Source organism: Girardinichthys multiradiatus, chromosome 7 (genome assembly GCF_021462225.1).
Source record: "Girardinichthys multiradiatus isolate DD_20200921_A chromosome 7, DD_fGirMul_XY1, whole genome shotgun sequence".
NCBI classification, from domain to species: Eukaryota; Metazoa; Chordata; class Actinopteri; order Cyprinodontiformes; family Goodeidae; genus Girardinichthys; species Girardinichthys multiradiatus.
In genome coordinates, this window is record NC_061800.1 from 31,981,194 (window position 1) to 32,006,424 (window position 25,231).

Here is a 25,231-nt window from a genome sequence, read left to right on the forward strand (position 1 = left end):
AGGACTTGTTTTATCTTCATCAGCTGTTAAGGAGAGATTATCTATGGTCTTATAAAACACTTCTGTTTAGAAGAATATCTCACACAATTCAGTCTTTTGTCAAGTCTTACAACTAAGCTTGTTGTCATTCTCTTCTCCTCTATTAAATAACGTGATACCACAGAAAATAGACACGAGACAGCATCAGGACTAGACATTTGAAAAAAACGCTTTTTCCAGCTGGGAAAAACAAAACATAAATATAAACAAATACAACCATAATTCTATGAGTACACTCTTCTGCCAAGGTTGATAACCAAGATGATAAACGTTTTTTTTTTTCTTTAGTAAAAATGTGACTTTATCTATTTCTCCCAACTCAAATTTCTATTACGTTTTATGGAACTTAGTAACAATACTTTTAGCTTTATTTATAGGAAAAGTGGGAATCCCAATATTTTTGGTTTTTACAAATAAAGGACAATACATATTGCTTGTGTAAGAAATGCATGAGAAAATATGCCTGTATTATTTTCTATTAAATACCCCACATCGCCAGTGCCTGGTGAGCAGGAGTAGGTTTCCACCTCAACTTTTATTCTGATTTCTTGTTTCATTATTCTTACTGTTAAATAATTGTATCATTGTATTTTTTTTATTTTCTATTCTACTCTTTCAGTGCCATAAGAGGAACAGTCAGTCTGCTGCAGCATGTGTATGGGGAAATCTACAAAAATCTGACAGCCACATATTTAAACCAAGAGCTTGAAGGAGGGGATGCACTCTCTGCCTATCTGATTAAGCTGATTTTGAACTTGGATGGCTTTCTCCAGACAGTTACTGTTCTGCCTGATCGAAACATCTCAGACCCTGCAGTCATTGGTCCGCTCATCAGCAATTTGTTAGAATCTGCAGGTCTTAAACCACTCCAGCCTCTGCTCTTCAATGGTGGTCCAGTTAATGAATCCACAGTGCTCGATGCAGTCTTACAGATAATCAGGCACAACCAGCAGATATTTACCATTGGCGATACAGGCTCTGCAATGAAACGACTGGAGCAGTTGATCATGGAGTTCCTATCCTTAGAGAGGAATTTAACGCTTTCCTTCTCCCACATTCTGAAACACAGTCTGCTGACATACTCACTTTCCATCAACCCTAAAGAGATGGCTTCTCTCAAAGAAACACTTAATCATTTTACCAACCAGACCTTTGATGAAGCAATCCTTGATGCCATGCAGCTTCTGAAAACACTAATTGATTCTCTAGATGGTGACCCAACCAATATAATTCTAGGGTACCTACAACAGCTTCAAAAGTTTGTAACTTCTCTTTTCAGGCTGCAGAAAATTAAGCATCTTATGACATCCAATGGTCAATTCACTCCTGTTGAAGTCGCTGACCTTCAGGCAGCCTCCGTGGACTTTCTTAACCTGCTCGACCCTGAGAAACTGCAGAGTCTCATTCATGATGGACCAGATGTTGCCCAAGACCTTATCATTCAGACGTTAGTGGCATTCCTGCCACCCGATGTCCAGAAAAATGCTACTAACTTTCTGCAGGATTTTAAAGCTCTGCAGGATGAGATAACCCAATGTGTAGAAGGCAAGAACTGCCAACAAGGAATTTCGGAAATCTTTACTTTACTGGATCAGATAATAGAATTTATGCTAGCAGCCAGTGGAAATATCACAATCACAATTACGCCAACTAACACTGTCCCCTGGAGCCAGGAGCATGAGGAACTTTTAACAGCATTCTTCTCACTCATGTTGCCACCAAATGATGCAGCCTATGTAGAAACATTCAAACAGACCCTTTCTTTCATGAAATTGGTCGTAGAAATTCAAAACGTCACAACATCTAATGTCCAGAGTGCCCTAAAGCAGTCAAACCTAACCATTTTGAAACTGGATGAACTTTCAACACTTGCTGGAGCTTCCAGCCTGAATGATCTGATAGTAAAGATGTTAGAGATTTCCACTGACATTGACAAAAGGTGTTCTGGACCTAAGAGTAACATGACAATGACATCAGACTGTGTTCTGGGATTGATAAATGCCGTTAGCAGCTATATGACTAACATACCAGCTCTCCAAAATGAAACAAGCCTCCTCTCTTTCATCTCAGTTATTGTCAATGAAACTCTCAGTGATTTTAATCAAGTGGACTTCAGCTCTGATCCTGACATGGCTGTCATGCAAACCTTGGAAGCCATCTTGACCAATATCAAGATGATACTTCAGCTGAACCAACAGAACAGTTCGGATATCACGAATGAAATCACAATGGTGGAGCATCTAATACAGCTGGTCACTGATATGGAACCATTCAGCTGCTTAAATACCACCTTGATAGAGGACCCAGTTCATGGACAGAAGGTCTTTCTGGAGCTTGTGGACTGGTATTTGACAAGGCTGGAAATGATCACCAGCAACAGTTCAATTTCAGAGTTCCTATATGACTTTTTCTACATCACAAGGATGCAAGTGGCAGCCCAGCTGGCTCAAATTGAATTCTCCATGTTTGTCAGTGAGAAGATAGAGTTCCTGCTGGACAGACTCGAGTACCCATTGAATGGCACAGACATAAGTGTAATTGGACAGACAACAATCGAGATCATTCAGCATCTATTGGTCTATATAAACAACACCATGGAGCTTCCGGATAACATTACAGGTTTGGAACAGCTGCAGTCCATTCAGGTCCAAATCAAACTCTACCTTGACCTTGTTGAGGATTGGATAAAACAGCCAAATGTCCAGTTGCTCCTTACTAGTATGCTCCAATGGGGAAACTCCTCTATGATGTTGTCAACTCCTGTGAGAGACCTAAATCTTCTGCTGCAGACGATGGTGAATTTGCTCAATGAGGATCAGATTGCATACCTCCTGATGATAAATAACATAACAGAATCTCTCAGCAATGCTATAAATGAGACAGAGCAACCAGGTGGCTTACAGAGCGAACAGTTTGTAACTGCAATCCTAACTGCCCTCCACAGAGCCATGCAGATCCCGAACCCAATCATGGCTCACCTTTCATCCGCTTTGCAGCAGGATATTCTGGGAATTGTGCAAGGTTCCCTAACTCTTATTGTTAGTGAAGATATGAGTTTTGCTGCATCACAGCACATCTCCATAGTCATCCTGGAGAGAGTTGAGAAAGTTATCCAAGAAATAATACCAGAATGCTATGCTGAATACCTGCTGCCAATGATCAAACTACTCACCACATACTTTGAGAGCACATCTACAAGCAGCGGGCCAAATCAATGGAATCAAATGTGAGTAATGTTGCTGCCGTTGTTAATACTCATGGAGTAAAATTATCATTATGCTTGTTTTCATAGTTGAAAAAAAGCTTTAGAAAGCAATGAAGTAAAAAACTCTTGGCACGACTTTAAAATCAACCTACAGTTTGAGATAGGTGTTTTATTGACATCTTTGTCTCTTTAAAGTTGTGTCTCACTGCCTGGACCAGCTATGCCATGTCATATCAATAATTAAAAAAAATAATAATTGTGCGCAAGAGGAATATCTTATTTTGTCTCTTAAAGAGCAATTCTTCCGTGCAGGGTCAGTTTGCCATTGTAGCCTAATGAATGTCCCTAAGCATTAACATTTCATCACTACTGCTTCAATTTTGTACCTGTAAACAAATCAATTTGTACTCATGAACTTAAATCACAGTACATCAGTTTATTTTTTTGCAGTTTATATTGTTTTAATATATTGATAAAAATATAATAATTGGATGCTGTCATGGAACCAACAGTGGAAAAATAGTAAAACTAACCATTCCTACCATACTGCTCGTTTTTCGGATTTGCAAACGTCATCAGTTTAGCATTATTATCAGTCATAGTTCTTATCATGATAATTATTATTTTATAATTATCACAGTTAACAATACAATAAATGCCCATCCCTAGTAGACAACACAATTTTATATCCAAAAGAGTTGGGTCAGAAGGGACAAAACTGCATAAGTACAAAATGTAGTAGGAAGTGCAAAATTAGTTTTACATAAACATGGCATTTTGTGGTAAAACTAGATAGTATTATTAATAATACATTTAATGATGGCAATCTATGTTTGTAGCATAAATAAATTACATTAAAAAACTGCAGTTGATCAGGACTTGCAAAAACCAAAATCTAGCTCATAGGTTAAATGTTTGGTCCACAGTTTCACATTCTTCTCTCTCTCATTGCACTCAGTATTGCTTTTGCCAAAAAAATTACGTTCGACACAAGTGACCTAAATATATGTTTCTTTCCTACTCTTCATACATCTACAAAACATACATTATAGAAAGGAAGCATTGTCAGATTTTTTTTAGTGGTTAAACAAACCGGATAAAACAGAAAAACAACATTTTAACCTTTTCAAGAGAGACACTCAAATGTAAAACATTGTTGCTTTTTTGTTCTGTTTTAAAGAATTTTGAATGAGATGAAGGCAATCCAGAACCTTCTGCCTCCAAACTACACAGCACAGTACTACATCTCTGTCATCATTGAGATCACAGACTTCATCTTGAACAATGGCCAAGGTAAGTCAGCTTCTCCATGTAGCTGTAGAGGAACCTCATGTTGAATTCTAATGAAATCTTATAAACCAGTAGTTGCGTCATATTTTTTGTTGTTCCAACATTAATGATAGACAATGGGTTTTGTCAATCCTAGGAATAGGTTTTGTTTGCTTATTGAGTAATACAAATTTAAGCTGATCTTGCCAACATGTTCTCTGTCATTTCAGGCAACATGAGTCTCTGGGAAAGTTTTGAGGGTGCAACAATGGAAAGTTTACCAGAGGTTATCAGCCAGGTACAGCATATGTACTTTAAAACATGTGCGATATCCTTCTCAGCAAATGGTTTGCCTAATTGTTCATGTTTTTTCAATAATAGCTGACCAAACTTGTGGGGATGTTTGTGCAACTTGTAATGGAAGGCCCACCTTCTACATCTTTGGACAATTTGAGCCTTTTTGTTCCTGTTTTGGAACAGGTGATAACCGGGAATGCGGATCAAGACACATGGGACAAGTAAGTGCAATGATTTAATGTAATGTGAACAAGAATAACAAACACGGTGCTAAACTGATTGTGCCAGATTATACAATGTTTTTGTTTTTTTATTCACTCCTCAGTACAGTCAGATGTGAATGCCTTAAAGCAAATTTAATTTTCTCTTGCCCCAGACTTGAACAGATGCTGGAAACCCTGCTGTCAGCCTTCGAAGGAGAAGATCTTTGGAACAACGTCTCATCTGTCATGCCTCTTTTTGAAAAACTCACTGAAACTGTGGTGAACAACCTGCAAGCAGAGGATGGTGAGGACACAAAAAGACACCAAACACAGCAAACACCCAAAAAAACTCCAGGAAAACACTGGTGACTCGTCCAGATGAAAACATAAAAGCTGAGAGGAAAAAAAACACAGAGTGCAAGTCATCGGAAATTCCAATTGTAGCAATTTGCGAGCAATCTTGCCTCAAGTCCTTATTTTGCTATTTTAAACATCTGCATTATTCACAAAACTAAACAGTTACTTCCCTTTTAGCAACTCTATCTACTCCAGCAGATTTTCTTAAATTATAGTTTGTTAAATTAAGGTAATTGCTGCAAGAAGAGCAGGCGAACACCTTATCACAATAATTCTGCCAAGACAAAAGGATTTCCTTGATTCATTTAATACACCACATTCATTAAACTAAAAGACTCTTTTGAAGTCTTTTAAAGTACAGCTTTTAGTACATATTCTGTGTTGAAAACTAGTTCAGGTCGCTCCTGAGTTCTCATCCAGATTTAGGTTACATCAACCCAGAGGTTGCAATCAAACTGTTCTTGTTTTTTCCTTGTTTGAAATCTTCAGTAGCTCAACTTTAAGCTCTCTGCCGTTATTACAAGTAAACATCACCACAAATGACCTTAGAGATTGTAATAGTAAGGTGTTGATTGGTTAAACTCTTATCAAATCTGAGGGTTTTCATTAGCATTGTAGAAGAGTCATTAATATAGGGTTTTATTAAACTTTTAGGGAGCAATTAAAAATGAAAGAACTGTCAGGTAGCTGTTCTATTAAAAGTGCCTGAAGGTGTATGTTCATCTCCTTTGTAGAGATCTCCCTCAGGGTCACCAGTGGTATTTGGGTTTCCTGCCTTACAAAGCTGCTTCATCCCAGAATACTTTTCAACCAGCAAACTGCATTTAGGAAATCTTTCAGTGATTTGAAACTTTTAAAACTGTTTTATTGTCTAATATGCATGTCTGCAGATCAGACAATTTCTAATCTGCAAAAGTTAGTATTAGAAATGCACCGATCAGACTTTGCTGGCCCATATCAATGTCTGACCTGCCAATTTCGAATACAATACATTAAATAGAGAATATATGATGTTAGTACTTTGAAAGAGGTAGTAGTTTTGAATCCAATTGAAAATCAAGGAATGACAGCATTATCTCAATTATGCATCAGTGTTCTTGAGCTCTGTCTAATCTTTAAAATCAAATAAAAACAGATTAAAATACAGTATCTGTACATTTTTCATTTAGCTTATATAGGTAATTTGCATTGGTCAGTTTCACTGTTTTTTCTTCTCAGAAATGATACTAAGCCTCCAGATGCCCCTGGCATCCCTGATGAGAGACATTGCACTGGCTGTGAACACCAGTCATCTGAACATATCTGAGCTCACAGTGGAAATGCAGCTTGCCATTGAAAGGACACTTCAAGCAGCCCAGCAGGTCAGTCAGTTTTTTCCCACAAATTTTTGTGTCTTTACAATCATTTGCTGGTTCTCCTTTTATTTTCTGCATGTCTGTGTTTGAGGCAGGCAACAAAGCTATTGTACCAGCTGTCATGCATTATTGCACTTAAGAAGAGCTGTCTCTCCTCCTAGTCTCACCTCTATTTTTTTTCAATACTTTCCAAACACCTGATTAATGTAGCAAAGCTATGTTTGTTTTTGTTACTTAATCTGTGTATTCCATCAGCTTAAATAGGCATTTGCACATTTAGCTACCTTGAGAAGCTTAGAGACAGACAGTATTGTCACATCAACACTGTAATCAAATGTGGGTATGATTTGAGTGGTAAACAACCCGAATGACATTATCAGGATGTACAATAGCTGTTGGTTGCATGCAAGCTGGGATATGTTTGTAAAAAAATCTGCTCTTTTGGTAAAAAGTTAGACTTTGGAAGTACTTCTGTTTCTTGCAATAATTGTGCCAGGTATTTTTTAAGAGACACAAAAACGTTATGTGAGACCTTTTGAAGCTCAAGCACTAGGAGGGTAAGTTAATATTATCAGGTACCAATCACCAATATGAGGTAGTATCTGTACTAGTGGGAAAACATGTTGCTGTCTGACAGAAATGTTGTATCTCTACAAATATAAATTCAGAAAACAAAAAAAGTGCCCTGCTTGTAAATATAAGTTCACATTGTTTAGACAGTCATCTGCCCTTGATACTTAACCGCAGTATATGTTGAAAAGGACTCCCAATGAGATGTGAAAGTTGATCAAATTAATTTATTTTAACACAAAAAAATTGTAGAAACCTAAATGCCTTCATGTGAAGAATTCAGATAAGGAACCATAGCTTACCTGGCTCTGTTTAAGAATTATCAGCCCTTCTGAGTTGACCCTGGGTCATTTCGACCTTTGCCAAATCATACTTGCATTTTATATTCACGCATTACCATTTTGTTCCTTTCTAACTCAATTTCATACCCATTTAATTAAATTCTATATTATAAACTTTGGGTTACACTCATATTAAAATATGATAAATTAGCCTGTACCCCTAATCAAACTAAAGTAACTCTTCACCTCTAGCTGATGTTTATTGGAGTCATATAGCCACACCTTTCTACTGCAGACAGTGAGTGGATTATAGAAATCAACTTTGAGTTGTTGTGTGGTCGTCAAAGTTGGTAGAAAAAGTCCCCCTGGCTGGAAAATATTGACATATGGTCAGTATGAATATTACAGTAGACCATTTTTACCATTTTGTAGCTGAAAAAACTGGGTATACTTGCAAAAGTACAATTGTGAAGAGGTGAAATAGCCAACACCTTTCTAAATCTCTTCTATTAAGGATAAGCAAATGATATAATATAAACTTAACGCTTCGCCGACCTGCTGCTCAGACATGAGGGCGCTTTTTAACTTATGTCTTTGTCAGAATATCAAATTCTACTCTGCCATAAATTAGAATTTTCATTTTATTTCCCACAGTTGCTTTTTAAAATTTAAATGTTTTTAACAGTGACAGCAGTTTACATTTAGAGCTACTGTGTTGCTTGTCGTTTTCTCCCAGTGTGCATGTTCCCTCATCTTATTATCTTATTAAAACACTTTAAAAAGAGCTACACTAATTGTCTTCTCCACCATGATAAACCTACTGTGTAGTGGAGCAAAATACTCTAGACTTAGACTTTATTGTCATTCAACTGCATATTCACAATGTTAATCTGAGCGAGATTTCATTGCACTGTTTCAAATAAAAACTGAAAAAACAAGTGAAAGCAAGTACATGGAATATAAAAAAGAATACAAAATATATAAAAGAACAGAACAACAGGAAGGAATGAGGCAAATAAATAATTAGATTAAAAAAATATGTACAGAAAAAGGGTGTATATATAAGACAATATGAATAGTGCAAGTATCTGTAGCAGCAGGATGTATTGTAGCAGAGTTCACAGTGACCATGTAAAGTGACTAATATATGTATGGGAATAGGGGGAATATTGGGAATTTATCAGTCTTCTGATGTGGAATTGATCAGTCTCGTGTCTTATCCTGCAAAACACGTCAATACCCTCACAGTCCAGACATGGCAGAAAGCCCATGGTACATGGAGTTTGTGATTTAAACAGTGCTTTTGTGGGTGTGTAACAGTTACAACATAGAAAGAAAAAAAGATGCATGTGGGATAATTATGCTCTGTTCTGCTGTTCTTTTTAAACCTCTAAAGTAGCTGTTAGGATGTTCCCTTGCTGCCCCCTCCCTCCCACCTTTTGTGTTTCGGGCATAATGTTCTTTTCCTTTCAACAGGTTATTACAATGTACATTGTATGAAACATGATAGGAAACTTGTTTGTCCTTTTTACTCTCTCTAGGCAAGTGGCACATTGAACTGCAGCAAGGCTCTTAAACCATGGGAGCCTGTTGGAGAGGCAGCAGGGGTAAACCTTTCCACATTTTCTGTGTGGTGTGAAACCAGCCTGCAGCCTGTTTTGAAAGCCTATGCAGCAGTTTTGACTGACTTGTCCCACCTGAACATGAGTGTGAGTAGGAGCATGGCAAATTAAAATGCGAACTGCCAATGTGTTCCAAAAAAATGTGTTTCCTAATTGCACTTTCAACACTTGGTGGCAGTGTTGTCACTCAGAAAATAAACTGTCTTCCTTGTATCACTCCTTTTCACCTGCATGTTTTCCATACAGCACATGGGCATGGAACCAATAAGTGTGAGCCTTGCAGCTGGCAGGATTGTCAAAATATTACAGTCTCTCTATCATGTCAGCATTAACCGTACAGATGTGATAGAACAGTTCATCATGACTCTCTCAGGCCAGCTCCACCAGCTGACAGGCCTGCATTTGAGCCACGAGGGACAGAATTACTGGTACAAGCTGCTCCAGGACATGCAGTTGCAAAGCAGGTCAGCCACAATTGGATTTTGTTGTTCCTTACACAATGTGCTATTTTCTCTTGTTATGGTTTTAATGCTCTCAAGGAAGGACATCACTAATCAACTTGCTAGTGTTGAATTTGATGATACTAATTCAACGCATTAAGGGCTGTTTTGACACTAAATCATTCCAAATGAACTCATTAGCCTATTTATACTTACAAGAAACACAAGCATTTTCACATGCAAACAACCTAATAGACAAAAAAAAGGGAAAATATATTATGAAAAAAACCTCATAGCATAACTTTGCTAGCTGTTTTAACAAAACAAATCTAATCAAATGGGGCTTTGTGTGATCAAAATAACCATTTTCAGGACAGTTTGATTAGGATTTGGGATTTTCTGTATAAGTCAATACAGAGTTCCAGTGCAACACTTTATTGAAGTTAATAAAGTCATGTTTATTAACTTCAGCATGGCATATTTAAAATGCTGTAAAATAATACACATTTCTTCAATATTACAATTCAGTCAGCTTCCTGATGCGGCAGTCTATCCAGTTCTTCCTCATTTTCGATTGTCAGAAATGTTGTTCCAACCAGGGTTTCTATAGGTCAGCTTCAATATGCTGCTCCAACATGGGTTAGTTCAGCAAAAATAGCTGTTGTAATGTTCTGACAGCGTGTCACTTATAATGCGTATATGTTTACAATTTGTCTCTAAAGTTGTTTCTGACTCAACATATAGCCACAGTAATTACTGAACTCATATCTTGGTCCTTCTGTTTTTCATATGCCACAATTTGCTTTAGAACTTGGCTAATGTTAGTATGTTTCCTCTCTGTTTTGATATGACTTGTTCTTTTATTCACTTTGCTACATGTTTTAATGCAGTTCTAGTTAATCGTGCACTAACAAAGATGTTCTCCTGCTTCATTGGAATTCTTTTTTATGGGATATTTTCCCATGACTTTATAATCTGTATGTGGACATTATTTACCTTTTTTCTATCAACCACAAATTCATTTGGCTGACATATTCATACACATAGATCAACAACAGGTATAGGGCTGCAACTAGTGATTTTTTTTGCTAATCGATTAATCTGTCAAATATTTTTTTGATTAACTGATTAAAAATCAGATAGCAGAAAGTGCTTAATTTGAGATTTTTACAGAATTTGAACCAGGTGAAGCTAAAACGTTGCCTCTTCAGGAGTTCTGGGTAGAGCTTATTTACAGACAAAAACAGTTTTCCATCTTTAATCTAAAATATATATTTTTGTACAGTTTTGACTTAATTGCTGCTCTGAGTGAGTTGTTCTTTTAGCAAATGGCATGCTTCACAGTTTTTAAACTCCAGTTAACGATTATTCGATTGCTAAATTAGTTGACGATTATTTCAATAATCGATGAATCACGAATAATCCGATTAATCGTTTCAGCCCTAGACAGCCCTATGGGGTAGTTTGTTTTGTCAAACACTCCGAATACTGATTATTTAAAACTGCTGTGATCAGGACTCCAAGCCGACACCTGGGATCGGATCAGGACATCCTTGACACAGTGCAGTCATTAAAAGATGTACAGCAGCCACAAAAGAAAACATTTCCATTGAGTTCTGTTTAGAGCACAGACCTATAGAGACAGCTTTACCTGCAGCTTACATGAACTCACCATGAATCTAATACCTAATTTGCTGTGACCACATTATCCACAACGCACCAGTTAAACCTATTTGATTCATACATAATTACACAAGGAGTTGAAGTGGTCACATTTGCATTCAAATTGATAAATTTAACACTGGTGTGCCTGAAAACAGGCAGGTCTGAATAGATAACAGCTTAGCCATGATTCAGCCTTCTTCTCCTCTTAAAATTGATTTTTTCATTTTGTGTGAGCACCATTAATGAGCCGGGCATGGGGATAAGGATCATACTTTGATTATCCCAGGGAATCAAACAGGTCTAACTACATGAGTTATAGATCTTTAGTCTGTTCCAGAGGATGAAGGATGTGAATGGAAATTAATTATAGGGATTATTACAATAAAGAAATCGATTAAAACATAGGTTGCAATGCATTAGTGTTAGAGAAAATGATTTTGTTGTTACAAACATATTGCAATCCTACTAATACATTTTTTCAAAATCTTGACAGTCATTCAATTTCTCGTTTCCACAGTTTGATTGGCATTAATCAGCTCTCAGATGAATTGCTTGATGTAGCTCCTTTCCTTCAGCCCTACTTTAAAGCTGCATTCAAGGCAATGAGCCACATTCTGGACAATTACGACCTCAATGAAAGCAGCAGATCATCCCAGGAGCTCATTGAAGAAGCAGCAATGATCTTCCTAACCTCTGCAAACATCACTTTGAATGACATCTTCCCCATGATGTCAGGAAATGCCTCTGGGCTTAATTTGGACCTTCTTGGTGAAACTATGGGGGAGATAATTAAACTGATTATAGAAACACGGGTTTTTGGACATTCGCCTGAGGTTTACCAGGCCTTGGAGCACCTTCTGGCAACGAACAGCACTTACATAATGGTGGAACGTGTGTATGAGATGTTCGTGTGGCTGGCCTCAACAGAAGCATCTGGACTGGAACTGCTGAGCCAGGGTCTTTCCAAAATGTATGAAGTCATCAGGCTTCCGTTATCTATTCTGACCAAATTGAGTATGGACGTTGATACAGAAGCATACGAAGAGCTGTTTGGAAACATGTTTGCAGCTTTTAACCAAATTGTGGGCACAAGTGGTCTTTACCCCCCAATGCTCCAACATCACTATGTGTCTTATTCTGAAATGTCCGGCAGCCATCACATAATGAGGAACAGGTGGAAACGTGACCTGTCACTGATGATGACAAGAGACCCCATGCAAGACATAATTGACTTGTTCCACATCGACTACCCAGCCATGTTCAGAGCCATTTCTGTGCCTCCAACCACAGCGGAAATCACAGAGACAGCCCATGTGTTGTTTGCAAATCCTGATCTGAATGTTGTGATGAAGGGAGCCACAAGCGGCATGCCATGGAGCTTCAATGCTTCACGGGAAGCAACTATTGATGCCACCTTTGGGATGTTCTCCTTATTTACACATCCTCAACTGTTTGAGATGTAAGTGTTCCTTTAAAAGTTGTATTGATGTATACTCTGCAGTTTTCTTTAGTCCAAACTTTGATAAGCCGATTTATAAGCTGATCTTATTCTTCTTTGCTTGCTTCATACGGTAGCCTCTGTTTCATAAACCTTTCTGGTCTAATTTTCCTCAGGCCATCAATGGACATCCTGACAAATGCTGCTGAGATGCTTCCCGATGGTTTACCATTTGCCTCCATGATAAAAACATTTAGCAGGGCACTGGCAAGTGAACCTCCAGGTAATTAGAAAATGCTTTTTGGAGTGGAAATGGCCATTTGTTGTTCAATATTGTCTTTGTTGTCTTTATTTTTTTCATTACCTCAACATACACATGATTGATGACTTTTCTAGAGCAACTGCAAAACTAAGTGCTTCTTCACCAAAACTTGATTTAGTCTAACAAATGTTCATTTATTTATTAAGGTGCAACAATTCAAAAAGTCCATAAATAAAATTGATTCTTAATACATTTATTGATTTTTTTAAACATTTGAACAGTGTGAATTAATTAAATACAGAAGAATTAAATAGAAATGTATATTAATTTGTTAAAAGTATGTATAATTATTTATTATATTTAATATTTTGCACTTTACTTTAAGTCTTGCACATCAAAGTTAGGTGTCAGGGCTTACACTGCTAAAGACAAGGTGATCTGTCTCTAGTTTTAAGGTCTCTTTAATGAGCAATAGTGAACATGAAATATTTTGCTTGATTGTAACACATAATGTCATACATTTTTAATAAGGTATTTTTATTTCTTAATCAAATATTTTATTTTATTATATATATATTTAATGATTTTGTAAGGATTATGATTATTGATTAATGAACATTTAGCAAAAATTATAATACAAAATCATAATTTAGAAAAATAGTTTTCTCAACCAAAAATCATTGCTTACAAATAGAAATCAGAGATGTCCTCTGGTGTTGTGAAAAAGGGCTCAAAGCACTTAATAATTATAATTAATTAATTATCATTAACAAATTGATAATTATTAACCAAAAATACGCTAAATGTCACTGTTTAATCAGCAGCTTCACCAATCGGTGGGGAACTTTGACCTTATTTTGACAGATAAATCACTCTTGCACGAAATAAAAACAAATACTTCTCTTTATATATGTGAACATTTATTGACCATATAGCAATACAATTACTATTCTGGTCCAAAAATCTTCACCTAACTAACAAGCACTATTCTACACCAAGGGGATAAAAATGACCGTGATCAACTCCAAAACGGTAAACTTCTCATCTGTCCAAACGGGGAAAACAAACCTCTGTAGGTTTTTCACCTGCGCCAGAGTGTCGGCGTGGTCTTCGATCGGTATATGAATCTTCCGACCTTCTTGTATCAGACAGAATTCCAGCTTTAAAGCTCTTCCGGGAATGACGGTGTGGAGGAAAAAAGTAACTCACCTGCGAGTTGCTGTCTCCCCAGATATGCGCCTCTGTTGCGTCGTCCCGTGAGACCCGATGGAAATGGCAACGAAAGTTTGGTTTCCGTGGGTTTTATAATCCCTGGTGATGTCAGAGCTGCGGCGCCTGTTGAGCTGTGCATGTTGAACTGCGCAGCCTAGTTGGTCTGTCCAACCAAAATGGATGACGCCAACAATTTGAAAATTATTTCTGGATTTATCTTGTGTATATTTTTCAATTTTATGGGAATAATTTCATACATACATATTTATTTAACAAGTCATTATTTTGTTTGATTGGGGCATTCTGACCAATTCAAATCAGTTCAATTTAGTGTTTATATTGTGCCAATTTACAGTTAATATCATTTCAATGCACTTTGCAGGACTGTGGGTCATGGTTATATAGATTTGATTGATCCGATTATATAGAAGTATATAATCAGAATTCCAATTCATACTAATCCAATCCCTTGAATCCAATGACATACAGTCCAATTTGATTGTATTACATCACAGTGAAATTATTTAATTAATTAATGCCTATTGGTAAAAATAGTTATTTATCTATGAAACCCTGGCCAACTGTATTGACTTGTTGACTTAGCTGCTGTAAATTTAAATTTAGCTACTTATTGTTTCACTTGCTGTTGCTACAGCTTGTGTTTGCATACCCACTGTGACGGTCTTAATGTATAAATACAGTCTGCCATTTAACAGTCTTGCAGCTTGGAGCAGCGCCACCCTGTAATTTATAGCAGTTGCAAGACCAAGGGAAGACCATAAAACATTTTGTTAGCGCTGTTGTAACTGTACATATGATTATAGTGCTTCAAATATTCATTCTGGAGATATGAGGAATTAGACTTCACACCGGCTTAGCTTGAGCTCCCAAAGAGCCCGAGGCCATATGGCCCTTCTCCAGCAGAAAGCCACTCAGCACCTTTTTAAATCTCATTAGCAAAGTAGAATTCAATCACTTATCCTATCCGCCCTCGCTAAACGTCTCCTCTTGCACTTGCACAAGTATGCATCCATGACCTCTTTTTAATGTGCTTCTGTGCTTGTGCGATAATGTTTTTCTGTGTGCATAGAATCCCTGTGTAAGCAGATTCAGTTTTCTGCACTCAGACTCCACTAATAAACACTGCAAACTGTTGTGAATGCAAAGATTTTAAGGTATTGAGCAGCCTGAGATTAAACATAAATCTTTCTAATTTTATCCTAATTAAATATTCTGTCATCACATCTTGCAGCCTGAGGTGGTGCTTTTCCTAGGGCTTGTCAGATGCGTTTTTCTGCATGACAGCGCCTGCGACTGCTGGCCCTTCTGGCTTCACCGGTCCCGCACAGAGCTTCACCTTAAGCACATCATTTGCTGCTCATTGCTCGACAACGCTACCACCGTAATGGCGCGTGTCGCAATGAAGCCCAGTGGGATGTCATGTTATTCTGTCACCTCGCAGACTGAACTCTTTAAGATTCCAGACACTAATGGCATATCTCTCAGCCTCCCTTTTTTCACCGCTGCATCTCTCTGTATCTCCCAACTGTCACAGAGAATCTGAGAGCCATGGAGGAAGCCATCCAAACAGCCATTGAACTCCTTCAGATCAGCCCAACTGACCCACAGTTCACAGATCAACTAAACCAACTGAGATATCAGGTTTGTGCAATCACTTACACGTCGCTTATTTTTACTATTTGATATTGGTCTAAAACAGGGTAAAGGCTGTCATCACACAATTCATTGTAAGTTTTAATAAGTCAGCCAGTTTCTGTTTTGTGTATTATTGGGTGTTCTGACCACTATCACTAAATCACTCTGAATTGTTCAAATCTGAAAACACACAGTAGGTGCTAAGTAAGTCTAATCTCAGAACCTAGTTCTTAATTAGACTCTTCTTTTTTGATCAAGGTTTTTTTATATTTTGTGCCAAAATTCAATTACATTTTCTTGTGTACTTCCTTGGAACTACAAATTATTTTTTTACAAGAAAATCTTGCAGTTTAAATGGTTTTTGTTTGTTGTTGTTATAAATTATCTCACATTCCCATTTTCATTAAAAAGTGTCTAAATATGCACTTGATCAATATACACTGCCAGAACTTTCTTAGTTGTATTCATAGCCACCTTGTATCTTATAGATGTGTGCTTTGGAGAACGCAGATTCTGTGGCCCTTCTCCTGCAGCCACTTTCCATGAAACCTGGAGATCTCTGTGACACGATTTTGCCCAGCCTGCAGGCCTTGGCCGAGGCTCAACAGACCAACATAACCTCTCTGTCAGAAATCCTCTTCCAGGCCATAGTCGGAGATCCCAGAAACTACAACCTTCAGTCAGATTGGTACAAACATTTCACTCATCTATCCACAAGATTAAGGTTGCAAATTGTCCAAAGAAACATGTTTTCATATGTTACACAATTTTTACAGTTTTAAAACATTGATGTAGTTTTCTAAGATATGTCAACTGATCAAAGGTTATCTGGCTGAAATAAATGAAACAGCGTAATGTCCTGTGTTTTGTTGTTACTAAGTTCATCTAATGTATGCATATACATGATTACAGGACCACTGTGTTGAGTGAAGTGCTGGGCTTAAACATCAGCAGTATGAGCTTGATCAATTTTACTGCTCCAGGTGAGTCTATCAGTCTGTACATCCATCCATCATACTGCAAATGCTACAGTTAATGGGTCTCAGGTATATCTTTATGTTTTGGTTTTGGCTGTGAGTTTATCACAAGGATTTAGTTTTATTTGATCTTTATGTTCTCTAAGATCTCTTAACCTCCATTCATTTTTTTAAATGTCATTAAATTGTAGGTTATGGTAATCCATTATTAGATGATAAACATTGCAATGGAAAGACTTAAATAACACTCGTACTCGTCTTCCGCTTTATCCGGGATCGAGTCGTGGGGGCAGCAGATTCAGCAGAGACGCCCAGACATCCCTCTCTCCAGACACCTCCTCCAGCTCCTCCAGGGGGAGCCCAAGGCGTTCCCAGGCCAGCCGAGAGACATAGTCCCTCCAGCGTGTCCTGGGCCGTCCCCTGGGCCTGCCTGGAACACCTCCCGAGAAGGTGTCCAGGAGGCATCCAATATAGACGCCCGAGCCACCTCAACTCGCTGCTCCTCGATGTCGAGGAGCAGTGAGTTGGATGGCCGAGCTCCTCACCCTATCTCTAAGGGAGTGCCCGGCCACCCTACGGAGGAAACTCATTTCAGCCGCTTGTATCCAGGATCTCGTTCTTTCGGTCATGACCCAAACTTCATGGCCATAGGTGAGGGTAGGAACGTAGACCGACCGGTAAATCGAGAGCTTCGCTTTTCGGCTCAGCTCTCTCTTCACCACAACGGACCGGTACAGCGCCCCCATTACTATGGCTGCTGCACCGATCCGTCTGTCGATCTCCCGCTCCATTCTTCCCTCACTCGTGAACAAGACCTTGAGATACTTGAACTCCTCCACTTTAGGCAGGAACTCCCCTCCAACCTAAAGAGGACAAGCCACTCTTTTCTGGTCGAGAGCCATGGCCTCGGACTTGGAGGAGCTGATCTTCATCCCAGCCGCTTCACACTCGGCTTCACACTAAGAATACACAATAAGTAGCTAGTTTATCAGGTACACCTTAGTGGTGCTATGTTGAGCCTCTTTTTGCTTTCAGAACTGCCTTAAGTCTTGGTAGAATAGATTCAACAAGGTATTGGAAACATTCCTCCGAGATTTTGCTCCATAAAGACATGCTAACATTAGACAGCTGCATATCCATGATGCAAATTTCAGTTTCGCTACCTCCCAGAGGTGGCCAATTGGATCACGATCTTGAGACTGGAGGTCATTGTAGCACAGTAAACTCATTGACATGTTCAAGAAACCAGTTTAAAATCATGTGAGCTCTGTAACATGATGCATTAACCACCTGGAAGTAGGAAGCCATCAGAAACTGTGTACACTGTTGTCATAAAGGGCTGGACATCAGGAGTAGAAACACTCAGCTAGGCTATGGTGTTTAAACAATGCTTAGTTTTTACTTAAGGGCCCAAACTGTGCCAAGAAAATATCCCCCACACCATTACACCACCACCACCAACAACAACAACAACAACAACAACAATGCAACATTCAAAGTCACTTAAATCCCCTCCCTTCCCCAATTCTGATAAGCTGTTTGGACTTTTGCAAGCTGCCTTCACTAGATGCCTAAATACATAGAGTTGCTGCCATATGATTGGCAGTTTGTTTTAACAAGCAGTTGACAAAGTGTACCTAATGTTCTGGCCAGGACTTTTTAGAGGTATTAAATATATACCTCTAAACATATATATAATATATATAAATATATTAAAGAATTTTTCTGTCTGCAAGAAAGTCCTCTTATTTTCGATAAATATTAATTGGTAATAATTAAACTAAATTTTGCATACCTGACTCTAATCTGTTTGCTCTGCCAGTAGTGGTGACAGTTGGGGAGATGCTGAGGAATAAGGAAGCTTTCATTCAGGCCGTCCAGGAACACATGAATATAGATCCTGCAGCTCTTCTTATCCTGATGGAAACCCCTCTATTGAACAACACGGAGGTAAGCCAAGGCCTGCACATCTTCCCTTTAGAGCTTCACTTTACATTTCCTTTCACTGCTGCTGTTTTATGCCTTTTATATGAATGTTTTTTAGTCACATAAATCAGTGACTTATCTTTGCAGAACAATGAACATACCTGCGGTTCTGATCAAATCATTTTTGGCTCCAATCTACATATTGTTTAATTTGAAAACTAAAAGGCATAGTGAGTTTGTCTGTACACTGCTATTTAACTAAAAAACTGCATACAACATTAGTACTGAGATGTAGTTTGGCAGCCTTTAGGGATTGACCACATCTTGTGGTTTTTACAGCATTTTTGTGACTGCAAAAAGTTGTAATTTGACACTTTTCTTCATTTGTAGCTTTACATCATTTTGAGACTAAACAAATGCCTTCTTTTTTATGACAAAACTGAAGAGAATTCAAACCCACAATGCTTCAAAATGGCACACCAATCAAAAGACTTTACTAAGAAAATATTAGCCAAGCACTTTGCTCATGTTTACACCCATTTTATACATATACCCTCCTAATGATTTCTTTGGCATTATAGCCTATTTCCATATGTCTCATAATGCATTTTGGAACAGATCCTGACTTGGCTGGTGAACCTGCGTTACTGTCCCCCGACTGAAACAATGAACGTGACAGATGCAGCCATTCTGGCAACCTTCTGCTCTATGTCTGCTGAAGACTGGTACAAACTCTCACTGCTGACGGCTGAACATGTAAACACGGAGAAGCTCATTTACAGAGTAAGGCTCAAAGTCAACATGTCTTTCCTCTCATCGCATCAAAACTGTGTAACTACGCCTAACCATATAATAGTCATAGGCTGCAACAGAGGAATTCTTGTTTTAGAAACACGATTCAAAAAGTACAGGAATATAACTATTCAATGCTCTTTCTCTTTTTTACATGCTGTTTCTTTTTTTTTTTTTTTTCTTTTTCATATATTTCATTTTTTATAGAAACAAACCCTAAGAGAGAGATAGAAATGGTTCACTATGATTCACCCCTTCTTGTAGGGATTATTGATCTCCATTTCAGGCCTTAAAAAAGTGTTAAATACACCCAGATTTTCCATGCTAAGCCTTCAATGACGTTTTATGACATCTTAGATTTGTACAACTGTGAAAGAAAGTCTAAATCTTGTTCTACATCTTGTAGATGGTGTTGACTGAGGAACTTCAGAGCCTGGTTGGAGTCATGGCTGAGGGGGCAGAGGTTGCAATGCAAATGATGAACAAGATTCTTCCTACAGTCAGGCAATTGGAAAGCTACCTGCTCTCCATCAAAGATCTCAACCTGGAATCCAGCAGTGATGTTACCCATGTTCGTCTTCATTAAACCTACAGGATATGTTACCATGTTTGTGTTAGAACATAGGTGGCCAATCAATGTCAGCTTACCCTAAAGAAAGAAATGCAACCTGCTGTGTGAATGCTTTTCAGGATTTTAAATATAAATACATTTCTGGTCAACATATTCTTGGCTGAAAATGTTAACTTCTGGTTGTCTTTCAGGGTGTATTATCCATAAATTGTAATTTCTTTGCATTTATTGTTTTTTCCACTCAGATGACAAGAGGGATGAAAAGCAGCATCTCCACCAAAGCTACATTTGTGACCTTGTCCCGTGCTCTGTGTAGTAACGGCATCATCGCTCTGTTTGGAATCTCTAAAATGCCCGAGCTGTCTGAATCTGGCCCCACATTCCCTAGCAACCAAAAGAGAGAGGAGATGATTGAGAGGTTCAAGATCCCACGGGATGCCTGTATGTTGGAAGATTTTAGGCTTAATATAATGCTTATTACTATATTATTATTATTTCCATTTTTTATTTTAAACATTGTCCAATGGAAATCTTACAAAACGGAATTTGTTTTTTTACCATGCACCACAGTTTTAGGGTTGTTTCAATCTTTTTGAAAGTTATTTGCAGTCATGTATGTGTTTCTTATTTGCCTTGCTGAAGCTAGTTGGAACAAAGCATGAGGATTCAGATGTGGCCCAGGGCCTTTCTTAACATTTAAATACATCCTTGTACTTACAGACCTATTTAATAAATTAGATTATTATTGAACAGTTCATTTATTTCAGTAACTCAATTTACTAAGTGATACACATTATATGAATTATTTACACACAGGCTGATGTTTTCAAGCCTTTATTTATGTTATTATAATGACTTTCTCGCTCATGGCTAAAGAAAACACAACATTTAGAATTAGAACAATACATCAGACCAATAAAAACATTTTTAATGCTTAAATGTGGGTTTAATGAAAAGTATGTTTAATACTTAAATTTAAAGGTTATTAATACAATTTATTGAATATGACTGTGTAAGCTGATTAAGGTCACACGACTTGTACAGTGTCACTTTGATCCCCAAATTTTGAGTACTCGAACCTTTGCATAGATAAAAAGAAAAAGAAGAAAAGAAGAATACTTAATTCAAATGTTAAAAGAAAACAGAAAAACTCAAACCTTATTTCTTCATTTGATCCTTTGGGTTAATATTTTTCACTAGCTTACCAATATAAATTAACACATATTTTAAGGCTCGCGTTTTATCTAAAAAAGTCTGTAACAGCAAAATGAATTAAGGCTGCAAGCAGCATTAGGCGGGCCTCGCAGCTTGCACTTCGCCACGCCACCACAGCCACACCCTCCAGCCAAACCTGTCAGTATTGGAGATCAACTTGTTATCTGTCACTGGGGACAGTTTCATGTTGATAAGGTGACGAGGGTCAAATATGGACCTTCCAAAGTAAAACATTACACTTCCTGTTCTCAGGGGCCGTGGTCAGGATTTGACCATTGAATATTGTTCGGGGGCAGATGTGGATCAATCCCTGAAGGTTTTGTGTCTCTGCAACTTTCCTTGAAGGAGCTATAACAATTTGTTTTTGTTTGACGAGATGTCAAACTTTGAGGTGTGGCTTCCCCCATTCAACATGCTCAAAAACACGTGATTTTGATAACTTAAGATCCTCCATCCCTTCTGAGTAAACTGAACAAATTTCAGGCCAATCAATCAAAATCTCTAGGAGGAGTTTGATCATGTATTCATGCTCTGCATAGCAGTCATATACAGTATATGACCTGTTACATGGCACTATAGAGGTGAAAGGATATATAATTTAGTAACACAGACCCTAAATCTCTTTAAAAGTAGTGGGGATGATAATAGATATAAGACTGAGGAAAATGTGGGGTAATCGCGACTGGTTTCTTCATCTCAGTTTTCCACGATAATTACAATAGCCTACTTTCCTATTGCGATTCAGCTCTGTACCTAACACTTCTCTTTTGTCCCTCTGGGCAGCGCCCTTCTGTATGAACATGTACCTGGACATGGTCAACACCACAGGAGGAGCCATCGCCTGGGCTTTCCTTAAACCAATGCTGATGGGCCAGATCCTCTTCACACCTGACACACCCGCCACCAGGGCTATAATGGAGAAGGTATAAACATATTACTTTGTTTACATATAAAACATGCACCTAGTCATTGATACATACATGTTTAACGATTAGGCTGTAAAGACAGCACAGCCTCAGTGTAAAGGCATAGTTAACATGCCTGCTAGCAATGCTGTGTTTGTAACAATTTCTACTTTTGTAATTCTTTGGTTAAACTCTTAACAAAGGGGTGGCTTTCTAACCTTTAGTTATTTCTAGATTCTCTGAGTCATCGGCTCTACAAATGCCCACATTGGTACATGGTAAAAAGATGGGATTCCACAAGTGTAGACATTTGTATGCTTTACTTGTAACTGTGATTCTATTTTAAGCAGGTCTAATTTTGTTTACGGTAGACTGCAACCTCACATAAACACACTAGGTTTCTGCTGATACACAATTATTTCACTCTTTCATGTCCTTGTTTTAACTTTGCTCAGGCCAATGCCACCTTGCACGACTTGGCAAATCTGAAGAAATCCTCGGAGGACTGGATCGAATCCTCAAGTTACCTCATAAAGTCAGCCGAATTACTCAGCACCACTTTGCCAATGCTGAAGGTATTAAATCTCAGAGCTGTTTTTTGTTTTTAGATCTGATTATGCCAGCAGCCTCTCTGTTGTTTGAAAATCTAGAGATAAAACTTGCAGGAGTCTTCGATGAGATTCTACAGCTGAATCTTGATGATGTTCATAGTTTCCACCCCTCTCTCTCTCTCTTTCTCTCTCCACATTTCTGCCAGAATTCCCTCAGCAACTCCTTTGTGAAGAATTTCATTGAGATGCAGACAGACATAAATGTCGACACCATATTGGGGATGCTCAGCAGCTTCTGTGAGTGTGCATTTGCAGGTCTTTTGTAAGCTGCAGATACCAGCCTTAAAGTTAGATTTTCTCACTCATTACTCCTATAAAATATCCATTATACTAGAAAATATGATTGCTCTTGGGTTTTAGGTGCAAAACGGGATTTACAATTTCTCTGAGGTTTTTTGTCGGTCTACTTCTGATTGGGGTTATAGTCATAGAGTATATAAAACAGAGTTATGATCTAACAGAGCAGGGCATGACATTGTTACATGAAAAAATTGTTATTTGAATTGTGGGCAACAGTAAAAGATGAAAAGTCACTCTTTCAACAATTATACTTTTACATATGGAACTCATTTTTGAGCACACTTCCATCTCCAACCAGATAAACCAGAATCCTAATTAGGTTCATCTTTATTGAGTGATATCTGCATTATGTGAGATAATAAAGCTTCAGTGATTAACATCTAATGTCACGGTGTGCATAATTACTTAGTCACATAAGTAACTTTGGTAAAATGGACCAAGACAACAGACTAAACCCTAACTGAAAGGGCAAGAGTTTGTGAAATGGGATTCAGGCAATGGCATCACACCACTGAACTTGAAATAAAGGAATGCGACCTATGGCTTTTGGGTTGATGATGTAGTAAATATTTGCTCCCAAACCTGCTGAAAGATATTTTCTGTTTGCATTTAACCCAGAGCATTCAGAAAGACTATAAAGCCTATGCAAGTAAAGACTTTAGCATTTGCGTCCAGGAATTCCTCCCTTTTGGCAAGTTTTTTTTAATCACAATTATTTAATAATTTAATAAAAGTTTTGCATCTCTTTATTGTTACATTAAAAGGTAAAGGAATAGCACTATATTTCTATGTATGTAACTCTATATAATAATTAGAGATAGACCATTCAGTCTTGTAGCCTGTTTCTAATTTTGTAAAACTCTGTCCTGCCAAATCTGATTTGACCAGGTCTGTCATGTTTGTAGATTGTGCAGGACCCAATTGCAGTGGCGGACTGTGGTTGAACTGAGTTCTTTAATGAAGAACACAAGGAGATAGTACAGGGGAATCGCAGGAGGAGCAGGTCGTAGACTACAGACAAATTAATGGACAGAGTCACGGGCAGTCAAAAAGAGCAACGGAGAAACAGACTGTCTGGTGAAAGAATCCAGCATTGCACAGTGAAAAACCATGAGCTTAAATACTGAAGATAGAGTGGACAATGGCAAAAGGACCTGAAGAGCTAATCAGTAGAGATGTGGAACAGCTGTGGCAGAATGAGAGCAGGGAAGCTGAACGAGCGAGACTAACCAAGGGGGAAAGACTAACAGTTCTAAGAGAAATACATCCAAATGTACAAAGAACAGAACACAAGAATAAATAAAGAAACTAAACACAAAGAAATTGATTAATTTGGGAAAACCCTAATGGCAAAACAAACAACTAACTTTGGCAAGACCTACTACAACATAATATACAACTAAGAAATTATGAAAATACAAACCCAAAAACACCACAACCCAAACACCCAAGGATCGTAACAAGTTCACCACTTCAAAATGTTTTCACAGGCTTCCTCCTGTGAGAGGTGATTGTTATTTATGTCATGTCACATACATAACATGTTGGAGAGGATTTACTGTAACAACCACATATTATAGTCACTTTAAAACAAAGAGAAATATTACAAAGTTGACATCTGTCTTTAGTATTATTTAACAGTAGTTAGTGTGGTTGAGTTGTGGTTAGCTTAACTAAAGTTCAGTCTCTATGTAACAACAATTCCAAATTCAGCATGTCCTGAGTAGTAGAGCTCAGTCTCTGTATCTGTGAGATTTCTAAAGGTTCGACAACAATTCTAAATTCAGCATGCACTGAGTGACTAATGCTCAAATGTAATTAATGCAACTCTGCTGTAATATGTTCAGTCTTTCTGTTATTTGTTGAAGTCTTACTCTCTCTTTAAGTACCAGCCTGAATGAAAAGCCGGCACAGCTGAGCAGTTTTCTTTTACAGTAAATTGCTTATTACACCTTTGGTTCTTCCTCTGACTTTATTTTTTAAATATCTCCCTGCCACACGTATAGCTAACGTTGTGTGATCTTCTCACAGTAACAACCTCCACACCAAAGAATGTTGCTCTA

At 37.9% G+C, this 25,231-nt stretch overlaps 1 protein-coding gene across 1 annotated transcript in view; it reads left to right on the forward strand.

The window, feature by feature from the left end:
• Nucleotides 1-25,231, forward strand: part of abca12 (ATP-binding cassette, sub-family A (ABC1), member 12) — an 86,678-nt gene that overhangs the window by 18,105 nt on the left and 43,342 nt on the right. The window contains exons 23-42 of the mRNA XM_047369690.1: nt 659-3,265; nt 4,425-4,537; nt 4,744-4,811; nt 4,895-5,031; nt 5,187-5,317; nt 6,589-6,731; nt 9,118-9,285; nt 9,445-9,662; nt 11,821-12,762; nt 12,918-13,024; nt 15,771-15,877; nt 16,360-16,559; nt 16,784-16,854; nt 18,674-18,798; nt 19,393-19,557; nt 19,973-20,137; nt 20,383-20,578; nt 22,136-22,275; nt 22,713-22,832; nt 23,015-23,105. Coding sequence (XP_047225646.1) covers nt 659-3,265; nt 4,425-4,537; nt 4,744-4,811; nt 4,895-5,031; nt 5,187-5,317; nt 6,589-6,731; nt 9,118-9,285; nt 9,445-9,662; nt 11,821-12,762; nt 12,918-13,024; nt 15,771-15,877; nt 16,360-16,559; nt 16,784-16,854; nt 18,674-18,798; nt 19,393-19,557; nt 19,973-20,137; nt 20,383-20,578; nt 22,136-22,275; nt 22,713-22,832; nt 23,015-23,105 — 6,014 coding nt within the window. The remainder of the gene's footprint in view (nt 1-658; nt 3,266-4,424; nt 4,538-4,743; nt 4,812-4,894; nt 5,032-5,186; nt 5,318-6,588; nt 6,732-9,117; nt 9,286-9,444; nt 9,663-11,820; nt 12,763-12,917; nt 13,025-15,770; nt 15,878-16,359; nt 16,560-16,783; nt 16,855-18,673; nt 18,799-19,392; nt 19,558-19,972; nt 20,138-20,382; nt 20,579-22,135; nt 22,276-22,712; nt 22,833-23,014; nt 23,106-25,231) is intronic.